This window comes from Melospiza georgiana, chromosome 4, assembly GCF_028018845.1.
Source record: "Melospiza georgiana isolate bMelGeo1 chromosome 4, bMelGeo1.pri, whole genome shotgun sequence".
In the NCBI taxonomy this organism is placed as follows: Eukaryota; Metazoa; Chordata; class Aves; order Passeriformes; family Passerellidae; genus Melospiza; species Melospiza georgiana.
This window is the reverse complement of record NC_080433.1, coordinates 34,501,456-34,522,723: the sequence shown is the minus strand read 5'-3', so window position 1 is coordinate 34,522,723 and position 21,268 is coordinate 34,501,456. Positions and strand designations below refer to the sequence as shown.

Genomic DNA, 21,268 nt, shown 5'->3' with positions numbered 1-21,268 from the left:
ACTTGTTTCCTTTGCTAGAGGACATCTTCTAGTATCTGGAAATGGTAGAGAAAAGCTATTGACAATTTCAAATTCACTGGTTTATTTTGTATCTTGATTCAACTCATAATAAAACTTAACTTTCAAACAGTAATTCTTAGGTTGGAATATTGTAGCAACCTACAAAAACCATGAATGCTCATCTTGGAATTCAGATGTTACTGTAAGTGTTGGGGGTAGGAGTAGATTTTGCTGGTTTTGTTTTTTGTATTAAGCCACAGAATGTTATCTGCAAGCTAGACTGAAAAACACTCTTTTCCTTCACTTGCCATATTCTAGTACTCTGGAGCTGAATTGGACCTCCACAATTCCTGAAAGCAAGAAATTGTTCTCAGTTGATTCAATTAGCTGAAAGAATATTTCAATATTTCAGTTACTAAAAAGAATGATTTATCAGTTATTGCTTAGAATATGCTGTTTGTCATGTCATACACCTCTGCTGTTTTATTAAGCTAATATAAAATTGCTTTCATTTCAAAAGAACTTTTTGTTTCAAAGGAACTCTTTATTCCTTCCCATCTTCTGAAAGGCTTAGTATGGTTGGAATATGAAATGCAGACTGCCTTGGAAATGTCACTGTTTGTGATTTCTATGGTATATTTGTGAAGTTCTTGATTAGAACTGAGGAGCAAGTTCTAATAAGGTTGTCAGTGCTTTTCTCATTTAGAAGTCTCAAAAAATATAAATCGTATAAATAGGTGATTTTTAGGCAAGCTTTAGAGCTGTTGAGGTTACATCTGTGCTGAGAGTGAGAAGCACTGTTTTGAGTTTGGCAGGAGTGAGCTGATAAGTTGCAAAGGCTAAAATTGTAAGCTTTGGGACATATATACGGGCATATTATATATATATTTAAAAATTATAACTATAAATTTATATATTATACCAGTATTCATTCATTGTGAGTTTCTCTTTCCTTAGGCGGGTAAGCACCAGGAATATGAACAGAAACTACTGCAAGAATTGTACAAACTAAACCCCAACTTTCTCCAATTATCTACGGGTACAGTTGACAAGAACAAGAACAAAGTGACAGCACTGCAGAGGTACGATGCGTAAGTACTGGTGCTGGACTGCCTGGTTATTCTTTCTGGTTATTCCAGAGAAAGCTTTTATTCCTATTTCATGCCCCAAATTGCCTCCTGTTTGTAGTACCTACTATATGATAAAATCTGATAGGTGTTCTCTGGAGAGACATATTGTTTAGGAGTGATATTCTCCAATTTAGAATGTTCCCTCTGAAGCCGCTCCACATTCCTCCCCTTGCCTTGCCCTGTAGCAGGCAGGAGAGGAGAACTGGAGGCACAGAAGGTAAAAATCAGAACAATTTATTGGAAACAGCAGTGAGATAAGAAAACAGTAACAGCAACAGTACAAATGACAGCGGGTACAAGAAAGAGTCCAATGATTCACAAGTGATTGCTCACCCCACAGAAGCCCCCAGCAGTACTGACACGACCTCTGCTAGGCCATGCTGTCCCAGAAGAAAGCCTTTCTCCAGAAAATTACTTAAGGTCGTGTGGAATTGTCCTAGGCATGCCCATTCCTGGCCACTGCAAAAATTAACCTTGTGCTGGCCAGAACCAGGACACATGCACCGCTTTGTTCTAAAACAGAGCGTGTATCTTCGGAAAGAAATGTGTTTTGCATTTGGATCAGTAGTTCAGAACAAGGTATTCTGAAAGAAGACCTTTGTGTTTTATATTTGTAAAACCAAATGCATTTTTTAAAGACCAGATGTGTACTTTCTTGGTATGATTGGTATCATTGTGAATGCAGTCTGTATTTTTATAACTGAGCTATCTTACAACCTTAATATGTTTTTTTGCATCATGATTTATAGTGCAGTCCGTATTTTTTTATTATGTTGTAACTGCAGATATAACTTATTATGCCTTGCTAAAATAATATTCTGTTGCTGTAGTTTGTTTAGAAAGTTATGAAAAGATAACTGTCTATATGAGCATGTAGTCACACAAAGATAAATGAAAGTCTGAGGTTACCAGTCCTTAATTATTCATTCAGATGTCATATGTAAGATAAAGAAATAAAAACTGTTGACAATTTTTCCACTCCTTTTTGTAGGAGTTTGATAAAGGAGATGAGAAGAGCAGAATGTGAAAGTTAGATTGCACTTCATATGAACCTTGACCTTGTATTTAGGGTTTTTGTTGTGAGCCAGTTCATGCACTACTGTGTTTTTCAGACAACAGTTTGCCAGTGGCAGCATCACTGCACAGCCCTCTAAGCAAGACAGTGGGTACTGTATCGAAAATACTGTCAATGGGTCTTGAGTGAGCAGAACACACTGAGAACTGGTATTCCAGCTGGTGTACTGGGACTATTTTCTTTCTTTTAATTTCTGGAGGCAGTTTCATATGCACTTTGACTGCAAGTGGTCAGGGCTTCCAGAGGGATCTTTTTCCTTAAGGACAGAGCTGCTCCCTGTTTCTCAGGCACTGGTCCAATATTGACTTCAAAGGTAAAGTGCAGCAAGCAAAACAAATACACTAGTTCTTGAACTTGGGTATTGATGATTTCAAGTTTGAAATCTGAACTAATTTTAATTAGAAACCTGATTAGATCCCAGCAAAATAAATTATACCAGTGTGGGAAGAACGCACTATCTGAAACTGCAGCAAACTTTTATGCCTTTAGGAAGCAATTAGGCGTTGGAGCTTGGCCAGTCTGTGATGCTAACATTTAGCACTTACAGAAAAAATGGCATGTAACTCTAAAGGCAGCAAGTGGTAATTTCTGGAGGTAATTTCTCTTGTCAGTTGAACAGCATAATCACAGCTTGGACTCCTCTGTTCTTTGCTAATGCTTAGGTACCACCTTTAGGGTTGCAAAGTGAATTTCCTGCAGCTGGGATTTGGACGTGTTTTGTCGTTGCTTTTGCACTGGTGAATGAATGCACATTGTTCTTTCACAGTTTCTACCCAATTGGCTTCTTGTAGGATTGTTTTTGTAGGATTCATTGATAGGATATTCATATTTCTAGCAGTTTGTCACAACCTCTGACAACTGCAAACTGGTTCTTGTGTTTCTGAGGTGCAGAATTTCTGTTTCATAACAGAATGGAACAGAAGTTGAGCTCTAAGTAGTAGATACTTAATTATAAATATCCAGTAGTAGAAAAGAGTTTGTTAAACTTTTAAGTGTTTTTCTAAAATTGTTCTAATTTGAAAGGTCCTGCTTGCAGACCTTTTCTTCCTGTTGAAGACAACTGTTAAAATCCCCAGGGCCACACTGTGTACTCATCTCCTGCTATGTTACTTGATAGTTGTGGTAACTCTGTTCTCTTAAAATTGGAGATAGACTCCACATTTAAGACAGATCAAGCTTTTTTTATTTCCTTGATGACATTTTTCTGAAGAGCTGAAATGAGTGTTTTCTTATGCTACAAGAACAACCAACTATTAAGCACATACTGATCTTTTAGAGAACAGCCCTGCAGAGACATGCAGCCTGAACTTAACTAAAACAAAAAAAACCCCCCACACAAAACCCCCCACCCCAAAATACACACCAATTTGTTTCTCTTTTCCTTTTTCCTTGGATGCAAAACTGACTTTTAACTGGCATTTTAAAGTTTGTTTTGGTGTAGAGATGGCTTTGCACTGTAGCATAAATTTGGTTATTTGAAATAAATGGATTGACAATTTTCATAATCCAGATTTCAATTCATTTTTGTACAATGACACTATTAAATGACAGATATGCTGCTGCTGTCTCTTCATTCCCTGATGTTCTGTATCTGATCAACTCATTAGCTCTAACTTAGTCCAGATGTGAGCAAAGCCAAGATGAGATCTGTAGATCAGGTCAAGGTACTCATCTATGTACATATTGTATATGTAGCTGAGAACAGATGGATACAGAATAGCAAATCTTAAAATACTGAGATTTGAGAGGAGCTACTATTACTAATTTTATCTGAGTAGAAAGCATTTGTGTTGCTATAAGCAGTTAGTGAAATTTCCAGATTCTGACTGTGAAATTAGTAAGTTGACCTAAAAATGTAGAGTAAGTGTTGGACCATGTAATAGAAATATACCAACGTAGGAGTGCATCAGGAAGGGCATATATATTAAAATATTTTGGTGAAAGCTGCTTTATTACGAAGACAGGACTTGGACACTAAAACCAGCTCCTCATAAAGCAAATGGAAAGCCACAGGTAACGTAGAAGAACACAAAAGAAGATATTATTATAATAAGATTGCAGGGTTGACAGACAAACTGTGTTTGAATCCATTTGGTTATAGACTATATTCCATTTTGCTTAAATTTGTACAGAATGTAACTATTTACAGCAAAAACTTGGACTTTGAGTCCTCTCTTGAACTTTTTCCAGTTCTAATGGGCACTCTAAAATGAAATTTAATATTGCTTTTTAAAAGGGAATTAATTATGGTTTTAAACTAGAAATGAAGGAAGGAGTAACTTGAACCATGTATTTGTCTGGCTGATCTCTTGGTCTGTTAGTAAAGCTGTGGACTCCTCTGTAGGTATGAAACATAAAACTTCATCTGTTATGGCCAGGCGTGATAGGACCTGGAATATAAAACATATTAAAAAAAAGTATGACTTAGCTCATGACTTACAGAACTTAAAAATAGTTATGGGCTAAAGCAAGTAATTCTGAATGAGGTATACAGAGGTCTGGACACTTGAACTATTGATGGCATTTTTCATTTTTATTTACATTTTTTCCCTGTTCCTCAAACGGGCAAGTTTGGACTTTGGGATTGGCAAAGCAGCTATCTATTCAGGAAAGAAAACAGAATTCCCTCTGGTTTTCTCTCTACCCTATCCCACTAATTTTTTATGTCATCACCTTTTAAAATCTGAAAAATAATATCCAGATAAATCTATTCTTACGGATTGTCTGGCACAAAGATTTATTTCCCCAGTGTTTACAATTTTTAAAACACTTTCTTCATAACTTGAACTCTTCTATTTTTTTTTTATTTTACTCTTGCCTTTTTCCAGACCCAACAGTAATAACAAAGATGCCTGGCCATCATTACAGAGTTCAAGTAAATCGGCCAACGGTTTAACAATGGAACACAGGAAAACGCCTCCTATATTAGAAAATGGCACAGACCCAGAACACATGACTCCAGATGGTGCAGACTCAGATTTCGGGTAATTGTGCTGCCTTTTGTACTTCAGACAGCTTGCTTTCTCTCTCACTGATTGGTGTGGAGGGAATGATTCTTCAGTCTCTCTGGTTGGAGAGCTGGATACAAATCCTGATCAGGTCACAAAAAGCTGGGCTTAGTGTAGCCCGTGTTAAAAAGTCTGATTGGCACACTGTGCAGGAGAACCCTAACATGAAGTTAGTGACAGTACAGGTAATGGCTGAGGGGATCATCAGCTTATACAGCTGCACAGTCTCAGTCAGAGCTGAGTCCTTTCTTTTTTTCCATACCGAAGCTTCCACAAAAATAATATGCCATTTGCTGTACATCAGGAGGTTTGTCACTTGGAAAAGCTTCAGTAGAGGGAAGTTAAATGTTAGGGCTAAAATATCTAATTTCCTTACAGTGATGTGTTCCAGAAACACAACACAGAGGAGAGGGTTCCCCACTTAGCACTCAGAGGGACAATAGGGCAGCAGGTTGAACTGAGGCTTCTTTGTGTAGAGGAAGTAATTCATCTGTTTACAATCATCTCGTATTGCCAGCCAACTTTTTTTTTTTTTTTATGCCCTTCTTGAGTAGAACTGGTGTCCTCTTCCACCTTATGCATCACTAGCAGTTACAGTCCTAGTCTGTAGTCATGCTGGTTTGTTTTTTATGGACCCCTTTAGGTAATAAACATTAGGCTCATTCAGAGGTTGGATGGGAAAAAAGCAAGGTAAACCCTAATATTTCAAGCAGTGGTGCTGCTGATTAGGTAGCCAGTCTTCATTTTAAATCAATATTGAACCAATGCATTAAAATGGAGAGCGTTGTTGGAAGTGGTACCTTCTTGTTAGGCTAAATAGCAGTCCCCTTGAGGAACAATCAGAGAGCCTGGGAATTGCATCTCAGCAGTGATGTGCGATTATTTTTTTTTTCTGAAAATAATGTATTTAATGTAAATAAAAATATTGTAGTCAATAGATAATGAGCCTTATTCATTCCTGAGGACAAGAAGTCTGTCTTGCAAATAAAAGCTCCTTAGGCAGGTTCAAGTATAATAGACATTTTCATCATTTAGATTGTCAGTAAAAGTTGTCTTACTCATAGCTTTTTAAACTGCAGTATGGTGAATGTTAGCACTGTAGGAAAGGAATTTGACTGGAATATCAGCTCTTCAGTCAGAATTGATTGTGTAATGAAGAGTCTACAGCAGATTTCTGTGCTATAGGAATTTAGAAATTACTAACCAAATGCAGTGTGTTTCAATTGCAAGAGCTTTATTCATGCTGTTGAATCACTAAGCAGAGAGGATTTGTAAATCTTCACTGGAGTAGTGCAGTGATTTTTCCTTTATAGTCATAAGTATTTCAGCTTAATTTATCTGTTTGAGATACTGACTCAATCAGTTGTCTTTTTTCACAAAAAAAGGTATTGATGATTACTCTTACACAGTGTCTTTTAGAGTGGAGAATTCTGCTGAGTTTCAATTACTCATTTTGGTGTGAGGGGAAAAATTACAAGTGGAAGAAATCTTACAAATAGTTGACCTTACTGTAAGGCTGTATGCAGTAATTAAAGTTAGCAGCACCAAAGGCTGTTTGAAAACAAGGTGTATCTAGAATCTGAAGTCTGCACCCAGTTAAAAGAAATTGTTCCATATATTTTTCAACATCATGACTGTAATTTGACTTGTATCATGTTCTGGCCTCTTAGTGGAGCTGAAATTCATGTTCTTACTTCTGATGCTTGTTTGTAGAATCTTTGTATTAGCCTGTGGAACCTGATGCTTGTGCATCTTTTCTCATGGGTGGATGAAAATGAGAGTAGCTTGAAGTTGCAAAGCACTAACACCATTTCATTAGTGCGGTATTGAGATTTATTGAGGCAACTCACAGATGCCTGTAAGAATCTTGAATCCTGAGATGTGCCATTTCAGCCAAGTCACAATAATTTGCAGTGAATGGCTTTCTGAGGTGGTTTTCTGCTCTATCTTGTATTATCCTTATTTTTGGCAGGTTTTTGTTATGTTTTTTTCCCTTCTGTCATCTCAGACCTCAGTCTTAAAGGCTGACGGAAAGCTTAACTTGCCACCAAGACTAAATTGTTAATTTAATGTTTTATCTGTCCCAGATTTATTTCAGATTTCTATGGAAACTGAAAACTTGTGTGTTTGGAAAATAGATCTTTTCCAGTTTCTTTACAGTAGTATCATAGATGGAACTGACTGTTACAAAATACTGTCATCATATAGACTTGTAGGGTTTTGTATGGCATAGAGCTGCTATGAACATGTTCAAAACTTTAATTTTGTTCTTTAAGGCAGTCAACAAGCAGAATGGAGAGTGGTGAAAAGAAGTATTACAGTATATGATAAGTTATTGGAATGCTTATGATTAAAAAAGCAGTCTCATAAAAAATAAGTGCACTTTTTACCTTTTTGATCCCTGCTTTTTAATTTTTGTTATAATTCTAAGGCTTTTCTTCCACTACAAAAGCAAATGTTTATTTTTCATGTTAAATACTTGAGTCTCTTACTGTCTTTTTCCCTCCCACTTTTGCAGCCCTATCGATAAACCTTCAGATTCCCTCAGTATAGGAAATGGTGACAGCTCTCAGCAGGTAAGACACAAAGATAAGTGCTCTGAAAGTAAGTGGGTTTGAGGACTCAATGCAACTTGCCAGTTGGAGGAGCATGTGTTCTCTGAAGTGTCTCATAATTGGCCATTGGAATAGGCTGTCCCAGGAGGTGATGGAGTCTCTGTCTCTGGAGGTGTTTAAGAAAAGACAGATGTGGCACTTAGTGCCGTGATCTAGTTGACAAGGTGTTTAGTCATAGTATGGACTCAATGAATTTAGAGGTCTTTTTCCACTCTAGTTTATTTTGTGATGATTTTAAACAAAATTTAAAAATGCTGTTGATAAGTTGATTTTTTTTGTTTGACCTTGTGCTGAGGTATATATTAGCAAACCTAATTGTGGCCAGGAGTTTTAAGGAAACTTTTTGTCTGAGTTAATGAAGAATATTTTTATATATCAACTCATGTTCTAATTTTTCTCTTTCTCTCTTGCTTGTAGATAACAAACAGTGACACACCTTCACCACCACCTGGTTTAACAAAACCCAATCCAGTTATACCCATCAGTTCATCTAATCACAGTGCACGGTCTCCTTTTGAAGGGGCTGTAACAGAATCACAGTCACTCTTCTCTGACAACTTCCGGCACCCTAACCCCATCCCCAGTGGGCTTCCTCCATTCCCCAGCTCTCCACAGACTTCGAGTGACTGGCCCACAGCACCAGAACCACAGAGCCTCTTCACATCAGGTACATCCACAGCTTACATGGCTGCGTGCTGCTTGCTTTTGCAGTTGCTTAAAACTCGTACAGAGTTGTGCAGAGCTTAAACCTGTAGAACCTGAAACTCTAGGACTTGTTCTAGACTGTGTTTTCCCCCCTTACAAATGGTTAAATTTGTCACTTAACTGCAGATGAATTGCAGTTACCTAAGGATTTCTTCTTAAATTTTGCAGAGCTTTCAAGCTGCATGGCTAAATTATCAGACTGCTTACTTTAGTTTTTCTTAGCAACATGCATAGGATGTGACATGCATGCTTTAATGTTTAGTGTTACAGATTTTTATTGAGAGTGGGGAAAATACATGGTATCAATATATTTTGATGTGATAATCTGTAATTCTAATATCAAAAGCTGTTGTGTAGAATTTTCTTAGTATTCTACATAGTTATCTGAAGGTGTCTCATCTTTTTCTTTGAGGTGAGATTCTATAAATTCAGACAGGTTATGTTTAATTTCATCAGATACCTGTATTTTTCAGGTACTCTCCTATGAAATACCTTGTCATATGCACAAAACGTTGTTTTAGTTGTAGTTATATAGTCTTGGGAATAGTTAACAGTATTGAAGAGCTCACAGATAACTCTGAGAGAAGTGTTACGAAATGAAATGAAACAATATGAGTAAAAAATTGAATGTAAATAATATTAAATAGTTAGTTTACTTAGTGATTAGTCATCTTTTGATGTTTATCTTGCTCCTGGATATCATAATTCTGTTTGTAAACAATATTTATTACCAAGGAAATTCCTTTCTGCTAAGGCACTTGATGTACCAATTTTGTGAGGATTAAGTAGCAGTGAGAGAATTTCCAGGTAGTAGAGATCATACTTAATATAAAGTGTATGGTTGTGGTTTAAATAAGAATGCAAAGGACAAGTTCTTGTTGGTTTAGCAACTCTTTATCACAGATTTTAGAGTGAAAATAGAACTGTTGATTTCTTCTCTGAGAGGATGCTGAACCTTCTTGGAGCAGCACACCAGGTCCTTACCAGCAGAGGGAGTTAATGTTGCAAGTGATGCTACCCTGTACTTAGCACATTGCTTGACCACAATTTTGAGCAAAAATATTGCAAAGATAGACCAGAATTCACTGAATCTGCATAGCAAACTTTACGCCATCATGAAAAGAAGTAGTAACTGAAAATGAGGACAAATTCTGATAACTTATTGCAACACTGCCTCAAAATATTTAACAGTATCTTGTAATGCAGTTCCCTTTTTTTATTTTATCATCTCCTCAAAAATTTGACTTGTTTCTCTTCATAACGATAGACAGTAGGGGATTTTTTGTGGGTTTTGTTTGTTGGTTTTGGTTTTGTTTTTGCTCTGAGGTTCTTCCTTTTGAGGGGGAACATCCTGCTTATCTTTTTTGCACAGCATTACTGGTGAAAGCAAAATATTGAACTGAGTAAAGACCTTATTTATTATGCTCTGCTTGTTCACACTTCCATGAAGTAGTATGGGGTATAGAAGGTTCTAAGCAAGTGGTCATTGGTCTCTTTCTGCTTGGGACTATTCTTGAAAATACTTTCTGGGTAAGGTTTTCCCATGGTTTTTTAACAGAGCAGCTGTGCAGTAAAAGTGTTATTTACTACTTCTAGCACTTCACCTTTAGTAGAAATCTATGACAGTTTGATCTGAATATGGCATTCTAAGCTGATGAATAAGGTATCTTTGGGGGACATATAAAGTAGTATTATATGGAAGATAAAAGACCACAGTCAGATACACAGGCTGAAGCTTTTATATGGAAAAATTATTTCTAATTCTTTTTCTAAATCCTGTTCCTTTCTTCTCCAACAGAAACTATACCAGTATCCTCCTCCACAGACTGGCAAGCAGCTTTTGGGTTTGGTTCCTCCAAACAGCAAGAGGACGACTTAGGGTTTGATCCCTTTGACATCACCCGCAAAGCCTTAGCAGACCTGATTGAGAAGGAACTGTCAGTCCAAGACCAACCTTCCCTTTCACCCACATCTCTTCAGAACCCTACCCCACACACTACAACTGCCAAAGGGCCAGGTTCTGGATTCCTGCATCCTGCTGCACCCACAAATGCCAACTCTCTCAGTAGCACCTTTCCAGTCATGCCACAGAGGTTTCCACAGTTTCAACAGCATCGAGCAGTTTACAACTCCTTCAGTTTTCCAGGCCAAGCAGCTCGCTATCCTTGGATGGCCTTCCCACGCAATAGCATCATGCACTTGAACCACACAGCAAATCCCACCTCAAATAGTAATTTCTTGGACTTGAATCTCCCACCACAACACAGCACAGGTCTGGGAGGGATCCCTATATCAGGTAGGTGAATAGGGACAATGGTGAATATGACTTAATTCATGCTCTCAGCTTCTCTGAGTCAGAACAGGAAAAGGAAATAGCCAGCAACAAGCAGTAGACTGTTATCTCTTGACTGTTGTACTAGGTTATGAACAGAGGGAGGAATATTGTTTTAAATAGGTCCTTTGTATTAAAAAAAAAAAACTTACTGGATATTTAGCCTTGTAAATGTTGAGCTTTATAAGGAAGGTGGAGTATTATGTGCCCGCTTAATTTTGTGCCAAAGCAGATTGGTATTTTGGTTCTTCAGTCCTGCCAGACTGGCTTTACTTAAGAGTAGGCCCTGGAAGTGCATTGTGACTTTCATGTTGGCCTGCAGGTGTTGACCAGAGTTCTTAAAGTAGTGCAAAAAGTTGTAATGATGGTAATTTGTGGCAGATGTCTTGGCTGGGTCATTCCCTGTTGCACATAACTGAGTGGCTGCTCAGTAAAACATTTAGTGCTGTTCATTTCTGTACTTCAGATGGCCTTAATATTATGCTAATCTTCACTGAATGGGTGCTTGCAATGTGTGTAAGAGGATTCATCCTGATTCTGAGGCCCTTGATGTTGGAGAAAAGTAAATGTGAAGTCAGGGCAGTTTAGGCTGCCCTGAGTGGATTAATAGGCTCTTGCATCAAACATAACAACTAAGGAGCTAATTGTAACAATAATTGTCTTGATTAAAAATTTACTTCTGGGGTTTGAAGTTCTTCCATACTTCCAATTTAGCTTGTCCCAAACAAATTCTTTTCTTGTAACAAGGGAAAAAATTGTATTACATGAATAATGCACTGCAGGTAGAAAGTCTCTGTTAGCTCTTTGTAGCCTTGAGGTGGAGAAAACTTGCCCTGGAGATGTTGCCAGTATTATTTTCTTTTCATGGGTTTTAGAAGTACTAGCTTTACTATAAGAAAGTGACCTAGGAAGAAGTTAGTGGGTTTTTTTGTGCTCTAGTGCAAGAAGTTACTTTGCTGTACTTTGTCCTCTTTGAAGGCTTTTTGCAGCTGCTGTACTGTTGAAGGGTCTTTAGGCTGATTCAAGTATGAACATGGTCTATACTGCTAGGGCAGGTAATTCAAAACTCTTTACACTGGCAATAGCAAAGTTTTAAGCCTTAAACGACTGATATTGGTTGCACAAAAAAAGAAGTTGTTTCTGGCATGGAGTAACAAAGTACAGCATCCATAGCTGCACTGTTGCTCCCTTTCCCCTAAATTACGTACAACTTTCAGAAAAACAACAGGACATCACTTCTCAACACTACCAGTCAGTTGTAAAGACTGTTACTTTGAGAAGACAGTAACAAGACTATTTTATAATCTGGGGGACCAGAAAAATCCTTTAGTGTTGAAAAAGATCTGTTCAGCTTGATTTCAGGTTTGCAAAAGTATTGCATTATTTTAATTTTAGTTAGTGGTTTGAAGGTGGAACTTCCTGTGTTTGTAGGAGACTTGTAGATCTTTTTTTCAGCTTCTGAAAAGCACGTTGTATGGTACTGGTTGATGCACAGCCCAGGCCATGTGCTTCCCCCATATGTTTTAAGGTAGCAGAATTGATATTTAAGTATGTCCTTTTTTTGTACGCAACTGCTACAACCAATTAATCCAAAAATGTTTTTGGCAAATATCGTGCTAAAACCACAATAAACATGTGCTGTGGTAACCATGGAAAGTTCTTTGTGTTGGTTTTAATCTGTTGTTATAGAAAATATTGTTAGTTGATTGGCTGACAATTAGATAGCTGTTGCTGCAGCGCAAACACTTCTCAGCTGATACACGTCAGCATTGATGTATCTTGAAAAAAGGATATTTTGCACAAGGATGGATTACTCCTTTTCCTGCTGCCAGAAATCAGCTGAAGTCTCAGTTCTGGTTTAGCTTGCTGGGTTATGAGCTTATATTATTTATATTTATTTTAGCGCTCTAACTGCTTCAGAAGTACAAATAATTTGCAAGTCAGGAGATGACCTCATAGCTCTTTTCTTGTGTGCTGACTTGATAGTTTCCAGTTTTGTTTTGTTTTGTTTTTTTTAATCTACATCTAGAGTACAGGTCTCTCAATGAATCTCTATTTTCTGTTTGAAAAAAATAATTCCTGTTCTTTGTTTTTAATCTGTCAGTAGCAAGTATTTAATTACTGAATTTTCCTAGTTTCCTCGTTTAATTTACAGATACATCTATCTGGTGGGGTCAGGGAAAGAAAGTTGTGTCCAAGTACAGAGAACTCCTGTGTATAAGACTTTATCATACCCTAGCTGACCTGCTAGAAAGGCAGTGCATATCGTAAGAGCTGTTTAGCAGTATGGAACAGTTGTAGTGGACCTGAAGCTCCTTTCTCTTGGTTCTTTAGTTAGTCCATATTAGGATGTTTTAGTCAATGTAACCTGCTTGACTGGTTCAGATATAACAGGAAAAGAAACCAAGTGTAGGGGAAACTTTGCATTCTGTCTTGTAGCAGAGACCCTCTACTGCTGTAAAAGCCACATGTTTCTTAACGTCTTTGATCACAGGTTTTTACAGGATTATAAATTCCTAAAGTAGTTAATACTGGACCAGTTACTGGTAAAAAAAAAAAAAGGGGGGTATAGGAATGGGCACATGAGTCTGTATCTGCTTGCTCTATTTAATCAACCCTTTTGAAGCTTTTTATTTATGTCAAAACAAGCAGATCTAATAACTTCTATAAATTCACATGTTAGTGTAGTATTTTCTAGGCTTTCTGAATTTGAGTTGGTTTCACTAGGTGTATTTGTGGTATGGAAGCTTGAATTAAGAAAATGGTATCTTGTAAACTGCTGCTGTTTGTACTTTAGACGTTATTATTCACATGAATTTGAAATGCTCCTGTGTGACATGTTAAATGTAATTTGCTGAAACTGCCTTTTGTTTATTTCAGCTGTGCTGTATTCATAAACTCACAGCTTCAGGCAGGTCTGTTCTGTGATGTACCCAATTGAAATGGAGGAACACAGGCACTACCTACGTGTTTTTTTGTTTTTTTTTTAATTAAGCTCTCACTTAAAAATAATTTCTGTATGGAATTTGGTTGCTTATTTCTTAGAGGCAGTAGTTAATTATTAACTAATTCGGTGGTTTCCAGTGAAATGACACATGATTGACTTCATAGAATTACTATGCATGTATTTGAAATATGTCATGCTCATCAGGCATACATTTGTCCCCAACCCATATTTAAGTGAACTTTTTGATTGATTGATTCCCAGAGTAACTTTTTTTTTCTTCCCTCTGTATCATTTTTCAAACTGTAGCAGATGTTTCATCTTGTCATTTTCAGGGACAATTTAAGCTTATTGCTGTTCTCTGGAGTGGGATGGATTAGATGGTTTACTATGAAATTATAAATGTGTAACTGTGCTTCAGGAGAAGAGTCCAGTGACTTCTTCATGGACACTGTGATTCTTGCTGCAAGCAATCTTACCCTAGATTGTATGCAAGCCATCCTGAGAGCATTGGCCAGCAGCTATGCTTTGTTCTGCAGATAATGCCAAGGGAAAGATTGATTTACTGGCAGCAGTGTGGGTGTGTGTGTGCCTTTATTTTTATTTTACTATAGGATAACAGGAAACTCTTTGTCATTTGATAGCTAGTACACTATCATCTTTGCTACCCTACTGCCTGGTGGTCTGTTCAAAAATAATAGGTATAATATGGGATCATAGAATAAGGTAGGATGCAGATTAACAGTGTCTTTTGGGACATATGTGTACAAAATGAGATGTATACATATTAATTTATAAATTTAAATGTATGATTTTATTTCTTGAATTTACTGAGTGGTTGGTACTCATTGATTTTACATAGAAGTACATAGAAGTACAGTTACATAGTTACATAGAAGTACAGTTACAAACTCACAGAGTTAAAAGGATTAGGAAAAAGTTGAAAATGGTTAGTCCACATTCCCCATCAGTTCTCTGCAAGATGAAGTACTTGACATTTTAAAACACTGGCTATTACTTCATTTTGTAATTTCATAATTACCCTGAATGTGAAACTTAATTGTAAGCTCTATGTAGACCAGAATAATGAGGTAGTTTGGCCTCTTCCAAGACTACTCCTACACCTACACTCCTGTGTATATTCTTCCCAAAAAAATCATTGAAGCCCCTGAGTTGGAAGGGACCCACCAGGATCATCAAGTCCAATTTCTGACTCTGCACGGGGCAGCCTAAATATTATGTCTCAAAGCTTTCTCCAAATGCTTGTTAGACAGAGACAATTTATGTATACCATATATTAAAAATCTAAATAGAGGAAAGAGTCAAGTGGACACAGACAGATATGAAGCATAAAGAATTTAACCTTATTTAGGATGGGAAAAAATATTTTATTTATTGTCATTGAAGATAGCTATTGTAAAAAGTTCATCAAGATATTTTAACTGTGCAGCTGACTGATACAGGAGCTGCCATAGGATATTTCAGAACATGGGGGTTGAATGTAATAAGCCTGTGTAACAGAATATAATGAAGAATCAAAATTTTCCCAAGACCTTTTAGTTTTGATGTTATGGCTTATATCTGTTGAATATGTATATCCTTATTGATTGGTGTTATGTATATTTAAAGATGAGACTTAATAAATGAGTAGGAAACTCTAATAATTTTGGGTGTCCCCCAGCAGTGTCTGTGGTAGTGGTGTTGCATTCCTTATCCAGACACAGATTAGCATGCACATCTTCATATCATGGCTGCATTTAGGTTTTTGGGAAGCAGTAGCTGGTAGCAGAGAGGACAAAGCAATGATGGTTTTATTAAGAAGGTCCAGCATCTTCCCACCTAAAGTACTGAGCTCTTCCATTTCTGACCTATTTATGGTGTTGCATCTTCTGCTGCTTTAAATTTTCTGGCCTCTATGCTCTCCAGCCATTGAATTTGTCTTGGACATCAAATCCTTTCTTGCCTAATGCTACCTTTTAGACAAGATTTTAGTAAAACAAGGGAAGATCCCTATATGTTGGCTGTGGTCATATTACTTAAAGACTATTTACAGCATGAAAAAGGTGACATATCAGAATAAAGGTTAACATGTTTATCCTTTAGTACTAAGATTCCTTGTCTGACTTGCTATTTTCCCATAACATAATTGCATTTCCATTTGAGAGACATTTTTTTTATTTGGTCTTTGTTTTTTTGTCTCCTCTCCTTGGGTTGTTTCTGTTTTGTGAAAACAAACAGATGCATACTCCAAGCCTTGTTTTATACAGTCTTGGATGGAAACAGAGAATTTGTGGCATAGGAACTGACATTTTCCTGTGGTCTCAGGATAATGATTTGGTACAGGGTTTTGGGTGTGTTCTGCTACTGTGCCTCTTCAAGAGAGGGTTTGGGCTATGTGGTATGACTGTCAAATTCAGCATGCTGTAAAAATTCTCCAAGTGCTGTGTAAAAAAGGCATTTGATCCCATACCCTAGCAACAAGAATGTGACTTAAACAGTGGCGCCTCACATCCCTTTATGGATGCCATGGTAAAACATTTTCCTGTACTCTTCCTCTTGACCTGACAGTGTATGAAAGCCTTAATGCCTGTTTTAAGTACTGGTTTCCTTACTCTTAACAGTAAGAGAGACATTAGTAAATTATTTTTCTGTCCTAATCTTTTTAAGAAGACCACTTGCTCACTTGGTGTTCTTCCTTGGTCTTTGGCTTTCCAACAGCAGCTGGACAGAACGCATGGCAGCTGAATGTCATCTTTTCTGTGCCCTCTGGCTATATCTATGCCTGCCTGAAGTCTTTTTGATTAGGGGTAAATATTGAAAATAGGAAATTTGATGAGCATTTTAGCTGATACATCTAATAGTTGTATAGGTGCCACATGTGACATTTCCAAAGGCTTACCTCTTTTCCAGAGTGCAGAGCAGCTGCTCTCAGAAGTAGATCTGTTGCCCTGATAATAGGGTCACTCCTCATTTGAAACTGCTTTGAAGTTGTAAAATGAAAAATGCCTTCTGTAAACAGCCCTCAGCTATTTACATTATTGCTTCTACTGATTCTTGTATATCCTGGTTTCCTCAACAAAGAGGACTGTTAGTACAGCCTTCGCTATTGAACATTTTGTTCTTCTCATCAGTCATTTTGCTCACAGCACCCTTTTTTTCCCATGGAGGTCCTTAGTCCTCCATCCTTCCTCTTCAGGAGATGCTTTGTATCTGTGTGTATCCCCACCTTGAAATTCATTCTCCTTTTATTTCCCATCATAACTTATTTTCTGTTTCACTGGTGAAGAAGTGTTCAGTGCAATATGGAATCAATCCGTTTTGAAATTAAACTTTTGGCTTGCTCATTTTTGTTTATCTGGAGGAGTTTAACATTTTTTTCTTATACATCCAGGTTTAACCTAAATAAAATGGAAGTGGGATTTCAGATTAATTTCCAAAATATTAAATCAGTGTCAAGATTGAAATCCGCTGTGGCTATTCCTTTTCTTAGCTCTGGTGTCTTGTCCCTTAACTCTCATTCACTTCCTAAATTGACTACAAAGGCCTGGCTTCCTTGATATAATCTTCTCATGGTCTCTGAGAGAACTTCATCCACAGCACCTGTCCTTTAAGTGTTGCTATTTCTCCATCTGTTCCAAAATCTCATCTTGCCCACCCACCCTTCCTTCCAGTGCCTTTTCAGTGCTAATACTGCAACTGTTTCCTAAATCCTGTTGAATTTTTTTTCCTGTGATTATATAGGTGATACTGTTTCAAATAAGGCTTGATACATAAATATCTGTCTTCATCTCTAGCTTGGCTTTAAGGTCTTACAATTTTTTTTAAATCTTTGATTTCAAGATTTTAAGCATGACGGTGAAAGACAGGCATCCTGCTTTTTTTTTTTTTTTTTTTTTTGGTAGCAAGATGCCTATTTTTAAGTGTGTAATTTTATTTTGGAAGAATATGTATGTGACAAAGAAAAAAGTGGAAAAGAAATCTCCACTTTTGCTGCAATGTATCAGAGGAGTGACTAATCACATTAACTCTACTACATTTGAAATAAACATGGGGTTGGCTGAAATAGGTGGCCTGAGTAGCTGACTCAGTCTGCATTCTGGACTGTTAAGTCCTGTCAGCTTTTTTGGTAACTTTCCAGAAACAGGGAGAAACAAGCAGACAGGAGTTTTTTCACATCAAATTTCATTACTGTTTTTGTCTGTAGTAGTGTCACCAAAAGAGCTTCACCTACACTAGATGTTGGCTTTTGCCTGGGTCTTAGGGATGGAAGACTGCATTTATTGTTAATAGAACCTCTTTAGGGCTGGTTCACCAAAACATAGAAAGGCTGTTTCCTTTCACAGGTAACTGATAAGATATTGGGATGGCTCTGCAGTAGTGTAAGAGGCAGTTCTGTTGTCTTATGTGTCTCTTTCCTCCTGCAGGCAGATGCTTAGCCTTGGGATGCTGTGTTCTCTTAGATGCTTTTCTGAAGCCACTTCAAAATATGCATTAGGTCCCTGGCATGAGTTAAAAGGTGCAGCTGTCTTAGTGATGTTAAAAACATGGCATTTTCCTTTTAAAGACTGGAAAGTGAGTGCACTTGGCATTGCCACCTCAGTGTCTAACAAAAGGCTGTGCCTTGGCATGGACCTGAAACTTTGGCTCTTTCTTGGTCTATTTAACAAAATACCAGTAATGATACATTTCAGCAAAAAGTACAAATAATTCTAAGGCTTTCTGCATAAACTTTTTCTAAGTACTTCAGCTTGAAAAACAACTGAGAGAGCTAATATAGTCTTTTTTTAAATTGTATTGGGGGAGGAGCATAAATTAATCCTGAAGGAATAGCAACTGAAAGAGCAGCTTTGCAAATAGTGTTTCTCCTCCCAGTACTGCCAAATCACATTTGAGGGCAAAAAAATTTTTTTTCCCATCCCTTGCCATCTCTTGGTTTCTTCTACACAGCCTCGCTTGAACTTCATCTTGTCCTCAGAGGAATTATTTTAAAAAACCTATTTAAAAAATAGGTCACTTCTATTAAAAGACAGCATCTAGTAATCAGAATGAATTTCATGTCATGGAAGGTGAAAACTTGGTTTTCTTGCAGTTTATCTAATTTTCCCACAGAATTATTGAAATAATTTACAAATGCATATCAGCCTTAATTGTTTGCAGATGTGGGAAGATTAGAAATGAGTTTATCATTTGCCAGAGTATGCTGTCATTGTGCTACTGCTTGTCTCACAGTCTGAAGTTGGAGGGTTGGTTGATTGGTTGGATATTCCTGGGATCCAGAATCTCTGTAACACGACAGGCTCTTGGTAATTGTTACTATAGCTTTGAAGATCTCACTTTTTTCTTTGCAGTTTCTAGTTACTGTATTGCCCATAGGACAAATTTCAGATATTTTGGTTTTATTTATGCATGTATCTATCTGTGTACCCACAAGTATATTTGTAGACGTGGGCTTTTCTTTTGAAGTCAAAGTTTGTTCTATTGACAAACAGGGTAACCTGGTGAGATTGAACTCTGATGCATGATGTGAGAGGAAGCAGTTTAGGTTAAAATGAACTTTATTTCCCAGATGAATGGAATTACATGCTTTCTGAGCTTTTTAATCAAACTGTTCTGTGTGTAGGATTCAAGTATCTATTTCATTTGTTTCAATATCTTAAATCTTTGTGCACTTAGTTTAGATTTATGGTAATATTAAAGATGATCAGCACCAAACCTGTTTTCTTATGGAGTGAGTAATAAAAAATGTGGGATGCTCTGGAAACATTTTCTAGGAAGTCAGTCACGTTTTTTAAAGCAACTTGGAATCTCAATTTAAAATTTGCTTATAGATGGAAATTGGGTTGCTGGCTGCTATAATTATGGTTTGATCTCTTGAGCTGTGGTAAGTGTAAGTCAATCAGAAGAACTCCCCAGAATACTTGATGTAACACAGCTTTTCTCAAGCCTAATAAAATTCTGACACTGTACATGCAAGCAAATATGAGTCTTCTTACTGCCCTCATATTAATGTTGTAGAAGGAATTTCTTCTGAAAATAAATGACATTTTCTGACTCATAACATTTACGTAGTCACAGAAAGATAAAGCGTTGTACTGTCAGATCATCATCAAAAATCATTTAGAAAATCTTATTTTCCCCCTTTAAGTGTATACTTTAGAATTAGTCTATTCTACTTGATAGTTTGGCTAACTCGCAAGTTAAGTTGCAGTTGGATTTATTTGACATTGAAAAATAGTGTTCTTCTGTTTATGTGACTGTCTTTTAAATTGAGTGGAATTGCTATAACCATGGAAATCAATATGGAATGGAGGTAAAATGTGCTTTATTTGCAGCATTTTAAAGCTGAGGGTAGTCTGGTGTCTCTTGTCTACCAAGGCCAATTTTGTAGGTGTGTGTACGTACATAAATTGTATGTACATGTGCTCTTTTGTTTCCCCGGCTCTTAGAGCTCATGACTGCAAGACTTTCACTTGACATTCACACTGTGAACTGACTCTTAAAAATCTGGGGTTTGTGAATTGTCGATCTGTTTCATGTGTAGACAATGTTTGTGAGGCTTTTAAAGGTTCACTGCAAACAGCTTTACCTTCTAGTGCTCCTCTCTCTTGATGTCTCTCTAATGTGATGAAGTGGCTATTTCTATTCCTGATGGGCAGCACTGCTGTTTAAATGTGGACAGTTTCCCTCTTCTCTAATCTGCCAGTAACATTCTTAAGTCTCTGTGAATGGATGAAACTTCATTTTTTGGTTTATGCATTGTAGGATTTCTAGGAGTCATAGAGAGTCAATGAAGCTGAGAGAGAAATCCTTTAGGTCACAGATGTTTAAATGGGATTTTATTTGTGATTTAAACAATTTCATGAGCAAACAAGCTTATTACTCATACTGAAGTGAAACAGATATAGTTCATATAATAACTGTTTTTTAGATGTTTAAATATACAACCTTTGAATGAAATGCTTTTGACTTTATGTAATGTCATGGTCATAATTTTTTTTGGATGTGACAAATTGTCCTGTCTTTCTCTCCCCCCCTCAAAGGGAAGTACTGGACAACTCTTTCAAAACAGAAATACAGTGAAAAGTTATTTTGAGATCAAAATAGAGAAGCCCCAATCACTTCTCAGAATAGGGCAATAGGCTGTTTTGGGGAAAGCACTTACAGTCTCTGAACATGGTAGCACAAGGCAGAGACTGGGATCAGAGATGTCACTTGAAAGGGTATGTCTCTGGTGGCCCCATTTGTTTCTAATTGAGTTGAAAGACTCTTGGTGAACTCCTGGTAGTTCTTCCTGATTTTTTTTTTCTCTCATTTTTCTTTGGCTTCAAAATTTGTTGTACAGCATCTTTGAAGATTTCCCAAGGTCCTTTTTACAGGCAGGTTGTTTAAATAGCTATTCTGTTACTGAATACACCTTGGTAGTCTCTTTGCTTCTTTTGTTGCCATTCTTTGCAGTCTG

The 21,268-nt window shown here is 37.1% G+C and overlaps 1 protein-coding gene across 4 annotated transcripts in view; it reads left to right on the top strand.

Moving 5' to 3' along the window:
• CNOT4 (CCR4-NOT transcription complex subunit 4) overlaps nt 1–21,268 on the top strand; it is a 76,550-nt gene that overhangs the window by 48,654 nt on the left and 6,628 nt on the right. For 2 of the 4 annotated variants that reach the window (XM_058023367.1, XM_058023365.1), the window contains exons 7-11: nt 958–1,082; nt 5,034–5,189; nt 7,732–7,789; nt 8,246–8,495; nt 10,332–10,829. In XM_058023367.1, coding sequence (XP_057879350.1) covers nt 958–1,082; nt 5,034–5,189; nt 7,732–7,789; nt 8,246–8,495; nt 10,332–10,829 — 1,087 coding nt within the window. The remainder of the gene's footprint in view (nt 1–957; nt 1,083–5,033; nt 5,190–7,731; nt 7,790–8,245; nt 8,496–10,331; nt 10,830–21,268) is intronic. The other 2 variants (XM_058023368.1, XM_058023366.1) reach the window with 1 other exon arrangement.